Here is a 17,325-nt window from a genome sequence, read left to right on the forward strand (position 1 = left end):
GGATCTTCCCGGACCGGGGCACGAACCCGTGTCCCCTGCATCGGCAGGAGGACTCCCAACCACTGCGCCACCAGGGAAGCCCCCTCATTCTTTTTGACTGCTATGTTAACACTCCAGATTCTTAGTTTATTCAACCAATCCCCAATTGATGGACATGTGGCTGCTCCCACTCTGCCACTGCAAACAGTGTGTAATCAATAGCCTTATGTATGTGTCGTTTCATGTTTTTGAAGGGTGTCCTCGGGATAGATTCTGAGAAATGGGATTGCTGAGTAATTGTGCATGGAGTTTTGCTTGATGTTGCCAAATTTCCCCCGAAGGGCGGTATGATTTCATTCAGTCCTTTCTTAAGTCTAACCTTAGTCCCTGCTGCTGCAATGCCCGTTTATCCTTGGCCTCCCCTGGACCGGGGGATCCCCGTCAAGTCTGCATCCACTCTGCTGTATCTCAGGGGGGCCTGGGCAGGCCAAGGAGAGGGTGGGCTCAAATATCTACTCACATCCCCCCACTCTTCCCCTTCCTTCCCCAGCTGGATCCTGTTTGATGAGAAGAACTTTGAGGGTGAGCAGCACATTCTCTCTGAGGGCGAGTTCCCCACTCTCACAGCCATGGGCTGCCTGGCCTCCACGGTCCTGGGCTCTCTCCAGAAGGTGCCCCTGGTAAGTGCCCCGCTCCAGTTCCAGGCACCCCTGAGGCAGGGGTTGCTGCTGGGGGAGCCCACACACAGAGCCTCTTCTCCCTGCTGAGTGGGCTTTGGGACTTAAACCCAGTCTTCAGAACCACCCCAGGTCCCCTCGACCCCAGGGCTTCAAAGCCAGGTCAGCTTACTAGGGATTTATTGAGCCCCTGCTGAGATAGGTCCTGGAGCCCTGCAATATATCAGACATAGCCCTGCCTTCAAGGAACCCAGAAAGATTACAGCTCAGAGTGCTGTGTCCTGAAACTGAGGTGGGACAGGGCCAGGAGGGGCTAGCACTCAGGGGTGGGTTGGGGGCAGGGTCGACCGATGAGGTGGTGATTCTGGGCAGGGGGGAGTGGAAGGGCAAGGTGGCTTTGCTGCGTGGGGGGAACGGTGGGCGGAAGGAAGGCAGTGGGGCTGCTGCTACAGTGATCCAGGACAAATGATGATGTCCTGGGCTAGGAAGATGTGGAGAGAAGTGACATGGGCTGATGAAGGACCTGGAGTCTTTAGGACTTGGTTATGGACTGGGTGGCCAGTGGGAGTGGCACAAGCAGAACAGCTGGTGTTTACTGTACCATGCTCTGGGCAGTGTTTAAAAGGCTTCCCATGCACTAAGGCATTTAATCCTCACCACAGCCCTATAAGCCGTATAACTATTATCTTCTCCCTTTTTCTGACATGAAAACTGAGGCACAGAGAGGTCACGTGACTTGCTTCAGGTCACGCAGCTGGTAATAGACAGAGCCAGGTTCTGTACAACTACATGCTGGGCTCTGAAGACAAACAGACCTGGTTCTGAAGCTTGGCCTTAGGGCCTTGAGCAAGTGATTTACCTTCTCTAGCCTCAGTTTCCCTCTAAGTGGGGATAATAATAGCACCTGCTTATAGGGCTGTTGAGAAGTTATAATGAGATCAGGTAAAGCACTTGGCACAGAACCTGGCGTGTAGTAAGGCCTGAATACATGAGAACTGCTATAATGACCAGTATTATTCTTGTCACTCATCTTAGAAATGCCATTTACCGGGGAGGAGGTTTGAGGGGCAATGGGGGTTCCATCTGGCACATGCTACATCTGAGAATCTGGGGGACACCCAGCTGGCGGTGTCCAGGAGTCAGGGGCCCTGTGGGGTGGAGCTCAGGAGGGAAGAGAACCTGAAAGACCATTCTGGGAGTTGAGGTGTCTGGAACTAGAGGGGCTGAGTCGGGGGCTCTCGTGGCCTCACCCCTTCTCCGTGCCCCCGGCCGCAGCACTTTTCAGAGCCATCCATTTTCCTGTATGGCCTGGAGTGCTTCGAGGGGAAGGAGATCGAGCTCAGTGGGGAGCTGCGGAGCCTGCAAGCCGAGGGCTTCAACAACCACGTGCTGTCTGTGCGGATCAAGGGGGGCTTGTGAGTGTGCCGCGGGGATGCGGGGGCTTCGAGGGAGGGAGAGAGGACGGGGACCTCCAGATCTTCCCCCCACTTCTACTGTACTCCCCTCCACGCCAGGAGGGAGAGGGGGGAAGGGTCACTGGCCCTCAGGGCTTGGACCCCAGCCCGAGGTGCCCTCCAGGACCCTCCTCTGCCCTGCAAACCCCAGAGCTCCCTCCCAGCCTCCCTCTCTACCCACTCCCGGGACCTGAACCCCAGGCAGAGGAGTCCGGGCGTGAGAGAGGAGGAGGTGGAGAATGTTCTGACGGCTGCTCCTCCTCTTCTACCTGCCTGCCTGCCTGCCTGCCTGTCTGTCTGTCTTCCTCGCTGTGTCTGTGGCACTTGCTGGGCCCAGCTGGGTGCTATGCCAGCACAGCGACTTCCGGGGCCGCCAGTGGCTGGTGGGCAGCTGCGAGATCACCAACTGGCTGACGTACAGTGGGACCCAGAGGGTGGGCTCCCTCTACCCCATCAAGCAGGTAGGTAGCATGTCGGGTTGAGCACGTCTGGGCCAATCTGTCTGGCTGTTTGTCTGTCTGTGCGTTTCCCATGTTTCCCAAACTCAGCCTTTGTGTACTTTTGTCACAATTTTTGTCACACCATCATTCCTTTTGAACCATTGTCTCCTTAATATTTTCCTCTAAACCAACTCACTTTTTTTTTTTTTTTACTTTATCCTATCCTAAGGAGTAATGTCCATAAGATCATGGGTTTGATGTATATATATGATTTTTCCTTAATAGACATTGTGATAAATTCATTACCATTAAATTTTTAACAATAAGGCTTATCCACATAAGCCTGAAAATTATCTCCTGTACCACCCACCAGTGGTAAGCACACTTCACTTTGAAACACTGTGTCTGTACTTGTGTTTCCGTATGTCTGTGAGTGCATGTCGGGACACGTATCTCATTTATGTGCACGTGCATTTATGTGGAGGCATGGCCACAGAGGGTGTGTGTGTGTGTGTGTGTGTGTGCGCATGTGCATGCCTATATGAGGGCGTTTCTGTGTCTGTGATATCACTTGTATCCATGTGTCCTCTGGAGGTGATCTGTGGGGGGATGTTTGTCATCCCCTCACCCTGTACATCTGTGAGAGTATATTTATGACTGCACGTGCCTGTACTTGTGACACCGTTGAAAGTGTGTGTCTTTCTGTGAGGAATCTTGTGTGGTCGCTATTTCAGACTCTTATAACATCATTGCTAGAAGGAATCTTGGAGATTATCTCCAACCTTCACATTTTACAGATGGGGAAATAAAGGCCCAGAGAAGTGGACAAGAATTTGCTCTGCAATCTTCGCAAGTATTTTACCTCCATGGGCCTCAGTTTCCTCATCTTTAAAATGGGGGTGCTATGTATGATAGAGTTGTTTAGAGGATTGAAGATAATAATGATGTAAAGCCCTTAGAACAGTGCTTGAATGGTTAGGCACTCAACAAACGTTAGCCGTGATTATTATTATTACTATTATTACTGTCACCACCATCCAAGACCCCCAGGTGGTTTGTGGCCGAGCCAGGTCTGATGTCTGACAGCCCAGTGTCCGCCCTGCTGTGGTACCTCTTCAGCATGGGTAGTGCGTGCATTTCTCTCTGTAAGTGTGTGTGCACATCTGTATTCCTATACACATCCAAACTTTTGGCAAACTTAAGTGCCTGGCATGGAGTCAGCTGGGGGAGCAAATAGTGTGAGTGTACGTGTCGATGTGTATCCATGTGCTTGTGTCTGCGGCACTCCTGTACAATCATGTGGATCTTGGGTGTATCTGCCAGTGTTTCTGTGTGTATCTCTACAGATGTGGAACTGTGTGCGTGTGCACTATGTATGTGCACCCGGCATATGTGTGAGAAAGAAGGGGTGACTTAGAAGCAGGGTCGAGGATGGTTTGGGGCAGGAGGGAGAGCTTGGGAGCTAGGGATACTGGAGGGTCCAGAGTTGAGGGCACTGGGGGCCCAAGTGGGAGCATCCCTTCCCAGAGACCCCTGACTCTCAGCTCCCCCGACTCACCAGCGCCGGGCTTATTTCCACCTCTGGAATGCGGCACTGGGGGGATTCCTGGCAGTGCCGGACCACATGGAGGACATGAAGGCGGGCCGCGTGGTGGTCTCTGAGCCCCAAGCTGGAGGCAGCTGTATCTGGTACTACGAGGATGGGCTGCTGAAGAACCAGGTACCAGTTTAGGGACTGGGACAGGGTCACCAGGGCCCCAGACCCTCACAAGCCTACCTTTGGGACTCCCAGCCTGTTCCCAGTCAGGAACAGGACCCAGCCTTTGGCCAGAGAGACAGAGAGATACACAAACACCAGGACCCTGGTGGAGGTGGAGAATGCAGGCTGTGTACCCCTGGGCACTTTGGGCTCTTCTCTGGGCCTGTCTCCTGTCTGTAAAACAAGAGCGTTGAACCAGATGCTTCTAAGGGACCACTCAGCTCTGATATCCTGTGACAGATTTGGATCCTATTAATAATGCTAGATCTACTCCACAAACGTTTCCTGAGCACCTGCTATGTGCCAGGCCCTGTTCTAGGTGCTGGGAATATAACAGTGAGAAGGCAGAAACAACTACTGCCCTCCTGAAGCTTGCATCCTAGTGGGGAGAGAAAGAAACAAATGAGTAAAATATCTTAGTACCTTAGGTGTTAAAAAGTGCAATAGAGGAAAAATACAATAAGAAAGGAAAATAGGAAGTATCGGTAGCTCTGACAAGGGGAGCCCTTCCCGAGAAGGTGGCATTGGAGGGAGGCACCTTGCAGGTTTCTTCCTGTGAATGCCTCATGTAATCCCTAGAGGGCACTAGGGAGCAAGTTCTATTATACTTCCCATTTTATAGGTGAGGAAATGAGCACAGAGAAGTTAAGTAATTGGCTGAAAGTCACATAGCCAGTAAGTATGTGGAAGCTTGTCTGCTGCTAAAGCCTGTGCTTCAGGAGTCAGTCATGAAAGGCTTCCTGGAGGAGCTCATATTTTTCCAGCCCTTTTATGGTTTCTCACATTAAACCCTCACAACAGCCGTCCCCAAGGAAACCAGAGCTCGGAAGGATTAGGAGATTTGCCCAGAGTCACAGTCCATACAAGCCAGGGTTCAAAGCTGGGTGTGTCAATGGTGTCTTGGGTTTGGTGGAGTCTCTGTGGGGAGGGCCAGTGCCTGACGACCTCCTGGGGCCTCAGGTGGCCCCCACCATGAGCCTGCAGGTGATTGGCACCCCCAGCACAGGCTCCAAGGTAGTGCTGTGGGCTGAGAGCCGCCTGCCTCGCCAGACGTGGAGCATCCGTGAATCAGGCCATATCTGCAGCCAGATGTTTGAAGGCCGGATCCTAGATGTGAAGGGTAAGTTGGGCATGTGTGTGGGAGAAGGCCCCTGCAGGCAGCAGAGTCCCCAGCTCTCTCTGACCATCTCCCCATCTCTTACCCCCTCCCCCAGGTGGCCAGGGCTACGACCGGGACCATGCCGTGCTGTGGGAGCAGGCCAAGGACAGGGCGTCCCAGATCTGGACTGTCCATGTGCTTTGAACCTCCCCCTACCCCCCCCCCTGGAGGCTCTCCCTGGGATGAAATGTTTTTATAGGGTTTTTTGTTGTAACATAAACTGTTTTATAATATGCTCCCAGGTATCCTCATCTCTGTGCACCTTGATATTTGGGGGTAGGAGTGAGGATTTGTTCACCTGCCTTCTTACTTGCCTGCACTCAGGTGGGCTTCTTCCCTCCCAGCTCCAGTTCTGGGGCCCAGGTAAGGCCTCCGTCTGCCACCAGAGGGAACAGTGGGAGCAGGCTAACCGCTGAGTGTGGTCTTGTATGCAGTCACCCCAAATGATGTGTTCTCAGGTCCTGCTCTGAGCCAGGTTTGGCACTGGGCTGTGGGGACACAAATATGAACCAAGCCCCTTGGTCCCCGCCCTCAAGCCTCTCAGTCCAGTGGAGGATCCCGATGGGAACGGTAATACACTCAGTGACTGGGTGAGAATGGAAGTGGAGGGATGCACAGGGGAGGAACCTAAACCTTAAAAGGCACAGGGCAGGGAACACTGCTCGGAGGAGGGAACCCTCAGCTAAGCTGTGGAGGATGAGAAGGAGTCAGCCAGGCTAGAGGGTGGCAGAGGGATGCAGACAAGTCCAGGGGTGGAAACTGGGAAGTGCGGTGCGGTGGGGACTCAGTGGGCGGGGTGGGAAAGGCAAGGGGGAGCCACACCTCAAAGGGCCTTGCCCACCCGGGCTCCTCTCAATTTCCCCCAACTCTGGTCTCAAGTCCTAAAGGTTTGGCCCCCAAGAAGCCAGAACAGGGGGTCTTGGTCCCTAACCCAGCTCAGAGAGTCTTGCAATCTGGTAGACACTTGTCCCCTTGGCCAACGTCCTCCAGGAAGAGGCAGAGATAGTCGAGGCCCTTGGGGGCTTCTCCAGAGTTCCCTTCGTACTCTTCAGCTCCCAGTTCCACCAGCCCAAACCCAGGAGGGGTAGGAGTGGTTGGAACAGCTGATTGTCCTTCCTGTCTTCCCAGCCCGTGGGTAGAGGCAGGGAAGAAATGGACAGTGGCCTCTTCATCTTTTTCAGCCCCCAGTGGTTGGAGACATGAAGACAGGAGGATGGATGTGAGGCTGGGAACCCCTATAGGCTGGTGCAGGCGGGGGGCTTCTCTCTGAATCTGTCATTCTGAGGACACCGAGGCAGTGGAGTGGGGGGCTCTCTGAGCCTCCGCAACTGGGGATGTCCAGGGTCTGGGAGGGGGTGGGGGTGGGGTCCTCTGGGACCATCATTCCCAAACTCCCAGGGACAGGTAAGCAAATGCAACTAAAGGGAGGGTGAAGATGGCAGGTTCTGGGTCGTGTCGCTGCAAGGGGATTCGAAGGGGAAGTGCCTCTGCATTTGGACTTTGGCGCAGGGCAGGTGAGGTGCGAGCTCGCTGGTGCCACCTCGCCTGCTGATGGGGCTATAGGTGGCCCCTTGGTGCTGCTGCAGACCTGGCTCTTTGGGCCTGGTGACGTCCAGTGACCACACACAGGACCCCACTCCAAGTACATGACAACTTTATTGAGCCCCGGCTGGGTGGTGCTCGCACCTCCATGTCAGTATCTCGCTGTGTCGGCCATGGCCCCCCAGGCTCTACCTGTCAATTCCCACAACCTGCTCATCTCTAGCATCAGCCCCTCCCAAGGAAGGGGCGGGGAGGGGCTTCTCTTGCTAGTGATGGTGGCAGCTGTCCTGGGGGCACGGGGCTAGGGCTGGGCTGGGGCGTGTCACCTCATCTGAGGTGGAGGAGCTGGATGAGGATGTTAGTCAAGAAGACAAGGATGCTGCCGCCGCCCAGGCTGCCAAAGGCTGGGGCCCCATTCCTGGGTTTCTGGGTGGTGGTCTGGTTTCCCAAGACTCCAGTTTGTATCTGCAAGAGAAGTGCGGCAAGCTCATGGGGGCTTGAAGCTCATGTTTGTCATTTAGAGACTGTTCCCCCACCCCAAGACTGTAGTTCTCAGTCCCCTGCTCCAGTGACCACAACTTCCACCACAAGGTCCTGTGGGGATGGTTGGCTGCTTCCTGCCTCAACACAGGCAGGGTCAGAGGCGGTTACCGGTCCACATCCCACAGAACCTTCCTTTCACGTCCACCAGACCACCAGCTCCTCCAGCATGTAGGAGATAGGGGAGCCTGTGGCCCCAGCCCTTGACCGTCCAGGGCCTGAGCCTCCCTGAACCTCAGTTTCTTCATCTTGTGAATGGAGAGAAGAGCCCGTCACAGTCATGGGGGTCACGTGAGACAGGGCTGGTGAGGAGGCACCTGGCAAAGTGTAGGTGGGTGGGGAAGTGTGACTTCTCCCCTGAGGAGGTGGCCAGATGGTGATCAAACTGTTCTCAATGCTTGATCAGGCTGCAACTAAAACTGCCCCTCATGGAGATTAAGCTGTTTTTGATGGTGATCAAGCTGTTCTTGATGCTTGATCAAGCTGTTCTTGATTGAAAACTTGATGGTTCCCATCTCCCATACTGACTAACGTGAGATGCTGCCAAAGCTGCCTCTTGGAACAGCAGTTGATCTCGAGACTCTACCTGTTTCCGGAGTGGGAGATTTCTATCTTAGCATTGCAGAACACGCGGGCTCCTCTCCCGGGGGGTTTCCTGCCACCTCCAGAACCGGATCAGCCTCCATTTGAACATTTCCCGGCCCCCTCTCATAGGACCATTTCCCCAGGTTCCCTGTGGGTTGATGCCATCCTCACTCAGGGCTGTCTTCCCAAGCCTCTTAATCCCCTGTTATTCCACAGCACCCCTTGGGTGCCTCAGTGTGCCTGGCACCCTGTAAGTGCTCCCCAGCCTTGGGTACAGGAGACTGTCCTGCTCAGGGGCAGCCCTCAAACAGGCTGATCCCAACCAGAAGGACTGGAAGGCTGGGAGCCAGGCCCCCTGAGCCCATGGTTCCCCTGCTGGAGCCTCTGTTCCCGTGGAAGAAGTCTGGGTGCCCAGGAGCCTGCATGCCCTCTCCCCGATGCCGGGCAGATCTGGGGAGTCCTGGGTGATTGTGCCGGGGGCTCTGGGGTGCTGCTCTTACCTGAATCATAATCAAGAGGCTGATGGTGAATAGGAGGAAGAGGAAGCCTTTCATCTTGGGAGTCTCTCAATGGCCCTCTTTGTAGCAACTTTTGGAGATGAACGCAGGGCTGTCTGCAGGCCTCTTTTGGCTTGGCTGCTTTTGAACGAGAAGGAGGCAGGGAGGCGGGGTGGAGGGAAAGGAAGGAGGGCCTACAGGGTGGGGTGGGGTGCTACTGCTTTTCTACAGACCTTGGGGTGGAGCGTGCCAGGCCCTTGGTTCTACAGCCCTGGCAGATGATGGGTTCTGGAGAGGGACTGAGGCACATCCCAGGGGTTGGGAGGTAGGCATCCACGAGGCACCTGTGGGGCAGTAAATAGAACCCTGGGCTTGGAGTCATGCATAGCGGGGATTGAATCTTGGTTTAATCACCTATCAACTCCGAGACCCTGGGCCAGAAACTGTCTCTCTCTGAGCCTTTAACAAAAGAGCTGCCAGAGAATTAAATACAGTATAATTAAAAGGAGATTGGGGCAGGGGATAGGCGCTGAAAGAGAAAAGGCTGGGATAAATTTAGGTTTCAGGATAAGGTTGTAGACTGTTCCACGGGTTCAGAATGAAGGCTTGGGGAGCATGAAAATTTGGGGTGGTGGGGGAGGAGATTCCTGTGAAAACAAAGGAGCACTGTGTTAGGAATCCAGAAACCTAGCTTCTAGGTAAGCCCATTCCCCCTGGGCCTCAGGTTTCTCATTTCAAGTGAGAAGACTGAAGCAGATTATTTCTGAAGTTTATTAAGACCTCGCATCTTGTGATTTGGATGAAGAAAATAACAGATTGTGTATGTCAATCTCAGATGGATAGGAGGAGGGCTAGTGGAGGGACAAGACATTAATAAACTGCTGGGGAAGGGGTTTGGGGTGGGGTGGCTGTGAAGTTCTAGCCAGGGATGGGGGATGAGGTGAATCACAAAGGTGCCTGGACAGTGCTCCATTCTTTATACATCCTCTCATTTTATTCTCTCAGTGGGGTTCTGCAGTAGGTTTCATAATCCCCATTTTCCTGATGAAGAAACTGAGGCTTGGATATTAAGTGACTTGTCCAAGGTAATAAAAGGTGGAGCCAGTTTCATGTGAAATTGAATCCAGGTATGTCTGAAGCTGCAGCCATGTATGTAACCTCTGAGGCTTTCCTAGAAGTCACCAATTAAGTCTTGGTTCCCTGACCAGCTCCCTCCTGGAGGACCCAGGGATTGGCTCTACAGCCCAGCTCCAGCCCCACTTACTCTCCCTTCTTTAGTCTATTCTATGTCTCATTTGCATGCCAGATAGTGAAAAAAATAAAACCTCTCACTTCCCTTCTATGCTTTTGTGTCTCATGTATCAAACCTCAGAAAAACCTGAGTGGGCCTTTAGGGCCTCCAGCCCTGGCTAAAAAGAAACAGAAAAGAACTGAAAGTCAAGGCCGGAGAGAGAAAGCCAGGAAGTGGCGAGAGACGGGTAGGAATCTCGGCCCCCGGGGAGGTGGGTAGGGAAGGAAGTGGGTGGAGCCCTCAACTACCTGTCACTGCCCACCCGCATCAGCTCCTTCACCAGAGGCCTTTCCTGACCCTCTGTTCAAGTCTCAGCTGCCTTTGGTGCACCTGTTGGGGTGGGTGATTCTGGGGGTTCATGAGAGTCTGTGAGGCAGGGATACCAGAAGGGCACTGGCCCAGGAGACAAGAGGCCCACGTTGAAGTCCAAGATGGCTCTGCTGAAAATTGGCGCCATCATACTGGGCAGTCTTCTCCCTTCTTACAAAGAGGCAGCTAAGATGGGCTAAACCCTGGGGCCAGCCAGGATGCCCTTTCTCCATGCTGTGGATTCTTGTGAGGGTACTTAAATGCCAAGCTCATATTTGCAAAAATATTCTTAGAAACCTGAGAAATTTCTTTTCCACATCCTGGGTCTCTGCTGTCATTTGAGCTTGAGCTGCTAGTGGTGGGGGGATCTGGGTGCTGGAAGGGTTTTTAGGGTCATCAGGACTTGGGGCATGAAGGGATATCTGGAGTCTGTCAGTACCTGAGAGAAATGGGGCTTCAAACCTTTTCCTCTCCTGCCCTCTGAGCAGTTTCATTCTGTCTTGACACCATCTGGATAGACAGAACCCTGGTCGCAAAGCTTAAAGAGCTTAAAGAGACCCCCATTTTACAGATGGGAAAGTTGAGGGCCCAAGAAAGGCAGGTTAATGGCAGAGCTGGAGATAGAACCTAGTCTATTTCTTGACTTCCCTGTCCTACTGTACACCTTCTCCAAACCTGACTTGATGGGAAATCTCAATCCACACCCCCTACAACTCCTTCAAAGAGAGGGAGTTCCTCAGTGTTCCAAGAGCTCCTTCTCTTGGTCACTGCACTAAAGCTTGTGCCTGCTAAGAAAGAATATGGTCTAGTAGTTTGACCCAACACCAGGTCCCTCTAGGTCTCGTCACCTCTTTAACTCAGCAGAAAACAGAATATGGGACTTCCCTGGTGGCGCGGTGGTTAAGGATCCGCCTGCCAATGCAGGGAACACGGGTTCGAGCCCTGGTCTGGGAAGATCCCACGTGCCGCCGAGCAACTAAGCCCGTGCGCCACAACTACTGAGCCTGCACTCTAGAGCCCACGAGCCACAACTACTGAGCCTGTGTTCGAGCCCTGGTCTGGGAAGATCCCACGTGCCGCCGAGCAACTAAGCCCGTGCGCCACAACTACTGAGCCTGCACTCTAGAGCCCACGAGCCACAACTACTGAACCCGCATGGCACAGCTACTGAAGCCCGTGCGCCTTAGAGCCCATGCTCAGCAAGAAAGAGAAGCCACCACCATGAGAAGCCCGCGCACCTCAATGAAGAGTAGCCCCCACTCACTGCAACTAAAGAAAGTCCAACACAGCCAAAAATAGATAAATAAATGAATAAAACAAAACAAAAAAACAGAATATGGCAGTTAGGCTAGCTGAATGAATGGGTGAATATAAGGTGATACTCCCACCTCCAAGCCTTGCATACCTGTATTCATGCAGTCAATAAATGCTTATTATGGGGCAATAGCAGACTAAGTACTGGGGAGTTACCAATGAAGAAAAGAATTAAGGGGAACAAAGAGGTGAGCCCTTTGTTTGGGGCTGCTTTTCCCCTAAAAGTATTTGCCACTTCCAGAAGAGACAGCTGAGAAACTGAGCAGAGCTTTCTACAGATTTATGGGGCTGGGAGAAAAGAACTGTAGTTCAAGACTTACTAAGAAATGGGGGCCCTGGTAAACTCCCCCACCCTCCACTAGGCTTTGGGTTGGGACCATAAAAGGTTACCCCTGAGGAGTAAGAGTAAACAGGAAACAACAGCCCAGCCCGTCAAAGAAACTGAAGACAACTTGATCAAAAAACAAAAAACAAAACAAAAAATACCTCGAAAAAAACAAAGAGGAACAACAGATAATAGAAACAATTACACAGAAGATCCAGATAATGGAATTATCAACCAAACTTTTAAATAACAATGCTTAGTGTATTCAAAGACATATAAGACAAGATCACAAATTAGAAATTATAGAAAAGAACCAAATGGAGGGGCTTCCCTCGTGGTGCAGTGGTTGAGAATCTGCCTGCCAATCAGGGGACACGCGTTCAATCCCTGGTCTGGGAAGATCCCACATGTCACGGAGCAGCTAAGCCCGTGCGCCTCAACTATTGAGCCTGTGCTGTAGAGCCCGTGAGCCACAACTACTGAGCCCATGTGCCACAACTGCTGAAGCCCACACACCTAGACCCCATGCTCCACAACGAGAAGCCACAGCAATGAGAAGCCTGTGCACTGCAACGAAGAGTAGCCCCTACTCGCCGCAACTAGAGAAAGCCCGCACGCAGCAGTGAAGACCCAACACAGCCTAAAATAAATTTATTTTTTAAAAAAAGAACGAAATGGAAATTCTAGAACTTAAAAATACAATAATAGAGAGCTTCCCTGGTGGTGCAGTGGTTGAGAATCTGCCTGCTAATGCAGGGGACACGGGTTCGAGCCCTGGTCTGGGAGGATTCCACATGCCACGGAGCGGCTGGGCCCGTGAGCCACAACTACTGAGCCTGTGCGTCTGGAGCCTGTGCTCCGCAACAAGAGAGGCCGCGATAGTGAGAGGCCCGCGCACCGCGATGAAGAGTGGCCCCCGCTTACCACAACTAGAGAAAGCCCTCGCACAGAAACGAAGACCCAACACAGCCAAAAATAAATTAATAAATTTTAAAAAATACAATAATAGAAAGTAAGAACTCAGTGGATAGTTTTAACATCAGATTAGACACAAATGAAGAGAGAATTAGAGAAGCAGAAAATGATACTAAAATATTACAGCATAATATAGTTGTTAAGTATCTGCTGTGTGCCAGGTACTGCACACACTGGGGCTACAGAAGTGAAAAAAAAGGACATAGTCCCTGTTACTATGGAACTGACATTTGAATGGGGGAAAACAATAAAAATTATGGTAATTTAAGATTTCTGTAAATGCTGTGAGGAAGTCAAAAGGGTGGTGTGAGAAAAGAGAAATGGGAAGAGGACATAATATAGGTTAGTGTTCAGGGAAGACCACTCAAAGGGAATGTTTGTGCAGAACGAGAGGGACCTGGGTGAGCAAAACACCTCAGACCACTCCCCGTCCCAGTTTCACAGTGTTCTTTAATGACTGTTCCCAGAGCCTTGCACAGTCTCACACTGGGCAAGTGCTCAGTATGTACTTGAGCTCAGTGACAGAATGGAACGCAGCAAGGATGGGAAGAAAGGAAGGGGGTTGCAGCACATATTACAGTATGATCTGCCCTGCAGCTTTCAACCCCACTGAGAGAGGGCTGTGATCCAACAGCGCCACAGAACATTCCAAGGGAAATCTTCATCCGTTTGTTCATCCATCCATCCATTCATTTCAGACAATTTATTGACACCTACTGTGTATCAGGTAAGATGAATGAGTAAAGATCCCTTCCCTTGAGGAGTTCATAGTCCAAGAAGGAGACACATACAGAAAAAAAATCACAGAAAGGAATAAGGAATGCTATAATGGCAGCAGGCCTACTAGAATGTAGAGTGCAATTCTACTTGGGGGGAGTGACCTCCCCTCCATGGAGGAGGAGACATTTGAACTAGTCCTTGAAGGATGGCGGGGGATTTTCCCAGGGGGAAAAGGCAAAGGAGGATGTTCCCATTGGAAGGAGATGCCTCAACATAGGAGAGAACATGATAGTTTCTGGAACCCTGAGAAGGGTGAAGGGCAGGACACATAATATGAAGGTCCTAAATGTCAACAGGATATAGGGAGGGCTTGACCCACGGCGCCTGTGATGTGGGTGGAGAAAAGGGGGAAGGTGGGAGAGATATTAGCCAGGTTTTTATTCTGAAGGAGTGCTTGGACTGAGAGGACCTCTTTCTCCATTATTATTACCTCTCCCTCCTGAGCTGCTAGGAGTTGATAAACTCTTTAGCCCCAAAGGGGTCATAACTGATAAGGGTTTTTCAGGAAATGACCTAGAAGCAAAGTGGACTCTATTCTCAAGAACAGAGGCCTCCAGAACCCTCTAACCCTCTAACCCTGTAACCCTCTACTTCCTCATCCCACAGGTGGGGAGCAGACCCAGAAAGGGCCTCCCTCCTCCCATTCCAGGGCCTTTGCACCATTGTCAGGCAATGAGCATCCACCCCAGGATGGAATCAAGACGAGGCCAAGTGGCCCCCACCCCAGAAGTCCAGAGGGAGTCCTGGGTGAGCTTGGAAGCTGGACAAATTTTCCTCCAATATCCTTCTAACACTTAAATCTTTTTTTTTTTTTTTGTGGCTGCACTGGGCAGCACGCGGGATCTTAGTTCCCTGACCAGGGATCAAACCCGTGCCCCCTCTAGTACAAGCGCAAAGTCTTAACCACTGGACGGCCAGGGAAGTCCCTAACACTCAAAACTTATGTAAGCCTGGAGACCTTGGAAAGATTTCCAGAACCATCTAAGATGGGAGATAGAAAAATATTAAGTCAGAAAAATAACTATTAGGCGAGCTTAGACTCTTGTTTCATTTTCATAACTTTGTTTTTGGAAAACATCTTTTTAAAAGCAATATGACAATATTATGAGAAATTTAATTTGCATGATAAGGGTTATCATGCAAGGTGGGTTCTATTAGAATCTCTATTTTCCAGATATGGAAACTGAGGCTCAGTGGAGTAGCTGGAGCAGAAACAGCCAGCTAGTAAGTGACAGAGCCCAGCCCCATAGACTTGTTAAGTATTGGTGGCCCATAATATTTCCTCAATAAATGATGGCCATCACTATTTTCCAAGTTTCTATGATGAAAATGTATACTTTTATAATAAGGCCCTGACTTCCCCCAATAAATGTTTTTCAAAAAATAATAAAGTGCAGCGGTTAAGAATGTGCCTGCCAATGCAGGGGACACAGGTTCGATCCCTGGTCCGGGAAGATCGCACATGCCGTGGAGCAACTAAGCCCACGTGCCACAACTATTGAGCCCACGTGCCGCAACTAACAAAGCCCGTGTGCTCGGGGATCCATGTGCCGCAACTACTGAGACTGCGTGCTGCAACTGCCGAAGCCCGGGCACCTAGATCCCGTGCTCCACAGCAAGAGAAGCCACTGCAATGAGAAGCCCATGCACCGCAACAAAGAGTAGCCCCCGTTCGCCGCAACTAGAGAAAGCCCATGCTCAGCAATGAAGACCCAACACAGCCAAAATATATATATATATATATAATAATAATAAACTGCCCGCCAGGTTAGAGGGCTCCCACCTCCCTCACAGGAACGAGATATTTGCTGAATGTCTGCCTACTGCAGAGTCTCAGGCCATGCTTCCGGCCCTGGGTAGGAGGGAGGTATGTTGTAAACTCTGATGCTTGGGTAAATGCCAGTTCACTCCCCAGTCTTGCTAAGGTGGGAGGCAGCGGGCACACCAGGACCCATGAGGCCAGAGCCCCCTGCCTCCCATTGCTGTTGGTCCTTGCTTATCTTTAAGAGCAGAAGGAACATGAGCAAGGTGACAGTAAAAGGTTGCTAGTCCCCTGACTATGGCTCCAACCCCCCAAAACACTTGGCCCCAGCATGACCTCTAACTTTCTTATCTATCTCAAGCCTCTGAGAACTTTCTGGGAGCAGCTTAGTGGCAAGAGAGCTCTCCCACCTCCAACTTCCAGTCACACTTTCCACCTGAACCCTTCCCTTGGCCATGGACCTGTACCACCTGCACCTTGGCTTACCTTTGCCTGTTTTACTAAAGTGGGAGCTTCTGGAAAGAGCACAGATTCTGGAGGCAGACAGTTCTGGGTTTGAATCCACTTTTCTGCTTTCTACCTGTATAGTCTTGAGTAAGTCACTTTACTTCTCTGAGCTTCAGTTTTCTCATCTGTAAAGCTCATAATTTTGGCATCTGGCACTTGCAAGACACTCATTAATTGGTAGCTTCCTTCAGTCTTCAATTGGTGTGTAAAGAATGCCTCAAGGAGCCTGCCCTCCCCTAAATGCAGTAGATGAGAAAGTCAGATGGAAAATATTAGTAAGTGCAGTTTGAGACACGCAGAGAAAGGGTTTTGTTGGTTAAGCCAAGGCATAAGGAAGTGGGTACCAGAAATCATAGACACCCAGGTCACAGCTGGGAGGCTGAGATAATGATAATGCTAGTTAAAAGCAGGAAATGTTTTGAAAACTTATTCTGTATGGGTATTGTGACAGGTACTCTGTATGCATTATCTCATTTAATTCTCATGGCAACTCTGTGGGGGTGGGTATTATCCCCATTTTACAGAAGAAATTAAGGTGAGGAACTTGCCCAAGGACACACAAGTCAGGATCCATGACTCCAGAGGCCTAAGTCCATGCTCTTAACTAAACTATCTCTAGTTGTTGTTGTTTTTTCGGTACAGGGGCCTCTCACTGTTGTGGCCTCTCCCGTTGCGGAGCAGAGGCTCCGGACGCACAGGCTCAGCGGCCATGGCTCACGGGCCCAGCCGCTCCACTGCGCCACCAGGGAAGCCCTCTCTAGTTGTTTTAATCCAACACCTTATTTTTTCATGTGAGGCTCAGGAGGGGAAGTGTTTCACCCAAAATCACACAAAGTGTCTTATCCAAAGGCAGGGGGAGTCTCACCCAAGTTTTCACACAAAGGAAATAGAATATGAGCGTCCCTTCAGGGCGCCGTTTGGTCAAGAAGTTAGCAGAGAAATTCAGATTTAAGAAACATTTATTAAGTACTTGCATCATTTCCATTCATGCGTAAAAGAACTGCCCCCTTGGTACTGTGCTGATGAGATGAAAAAACAGGCTCAGAGGGATAAATGTAATTTCTCCCAAAATCAATCTAGCAAAACAGTGGCATTGTCGGGATTACACATTCAGGTCCAGAGGCTTCCAGCAGCTTCGTGAATCTTATCCCAGGTTCTCCGCTTTCTGTGCCTTGGGTTGACATGAACGGGCCCTCCATTTCTCCAGACCCCGAGTACTCTCAGAGCGGTGGATTCTGGGATTTGCAGTATCTAGCGATGAATTGAGACTCCGTGGGCCAATAGAATTCGAGCACAGACGGCTGTACCCGCCTCCGCTGCCTGCTGGTTGCTCAGGGACACCCCTCGAATTAGCCAATGAGAAGCGCACGGGTCCTGGTCGCCTGGGAAACCGTGTAACAACAAGATGGCGACGCTGCGGGCGGCTCTGC

The 17,325-nt window shown here is 51.2% G+C and overlaps 1 protein-coding gene across 1 annotated transcript in view; it reads left to right on the top strand.

Moving 5' to 3' along the window:
* CRYBG2 (crystallin beta-gamma domain containing 2) overlaps positions 1–5,652 on the top strand; it is a 29,566-nt gene extending 23,914 nt beyond the window's left edge. The window contains exons 18-23 of the mRNA XM_007459303.1: positions 530–659; positions 1,932–2,071; positions 2,448–2,571; positions 4,112–4,270; positions 5,270–5,429; positions 5,524–5,652. Of these exons, the coding sequence (XP_007459365.1) occupies positions 530–659; positions 1,932–2,071; positions 2,448–2,571; positions 4,112–4,270; positions 5,270–5,429; positions 5,524–5,612 (802 nt within the window). The 3' untranslated portion in view covers positions 5,613–5,652. The remainder of the gene's footprint in view (positions 1–529; positions 660–1,931; positions 2,072–2,447; positions 2,572–4,111; positions 4,271–5,269; positions 5,430–5,523) is intronic.
* Positions 5,653–17,325: the final 11,673 nt, after the last annotated feature.

The sequence above is a fragment of the Lipotes vexillifer genome, unplaced genomic scaffold, assembly GCF_000442215.2.
Source record: "Lipotes vexillifer unplaced genomic scaffold, Lipotes_vexillifer_v1.1 scaffold496, whole genome shotgun sequence".
Classification (NCBI taxonomy): domain Eukaryota; kingdom Metazoa; phylum Chordata; class Mammalia; order Artiodactyla; family Lipotidae; genus Lipotes; species Lipotes vexillifer.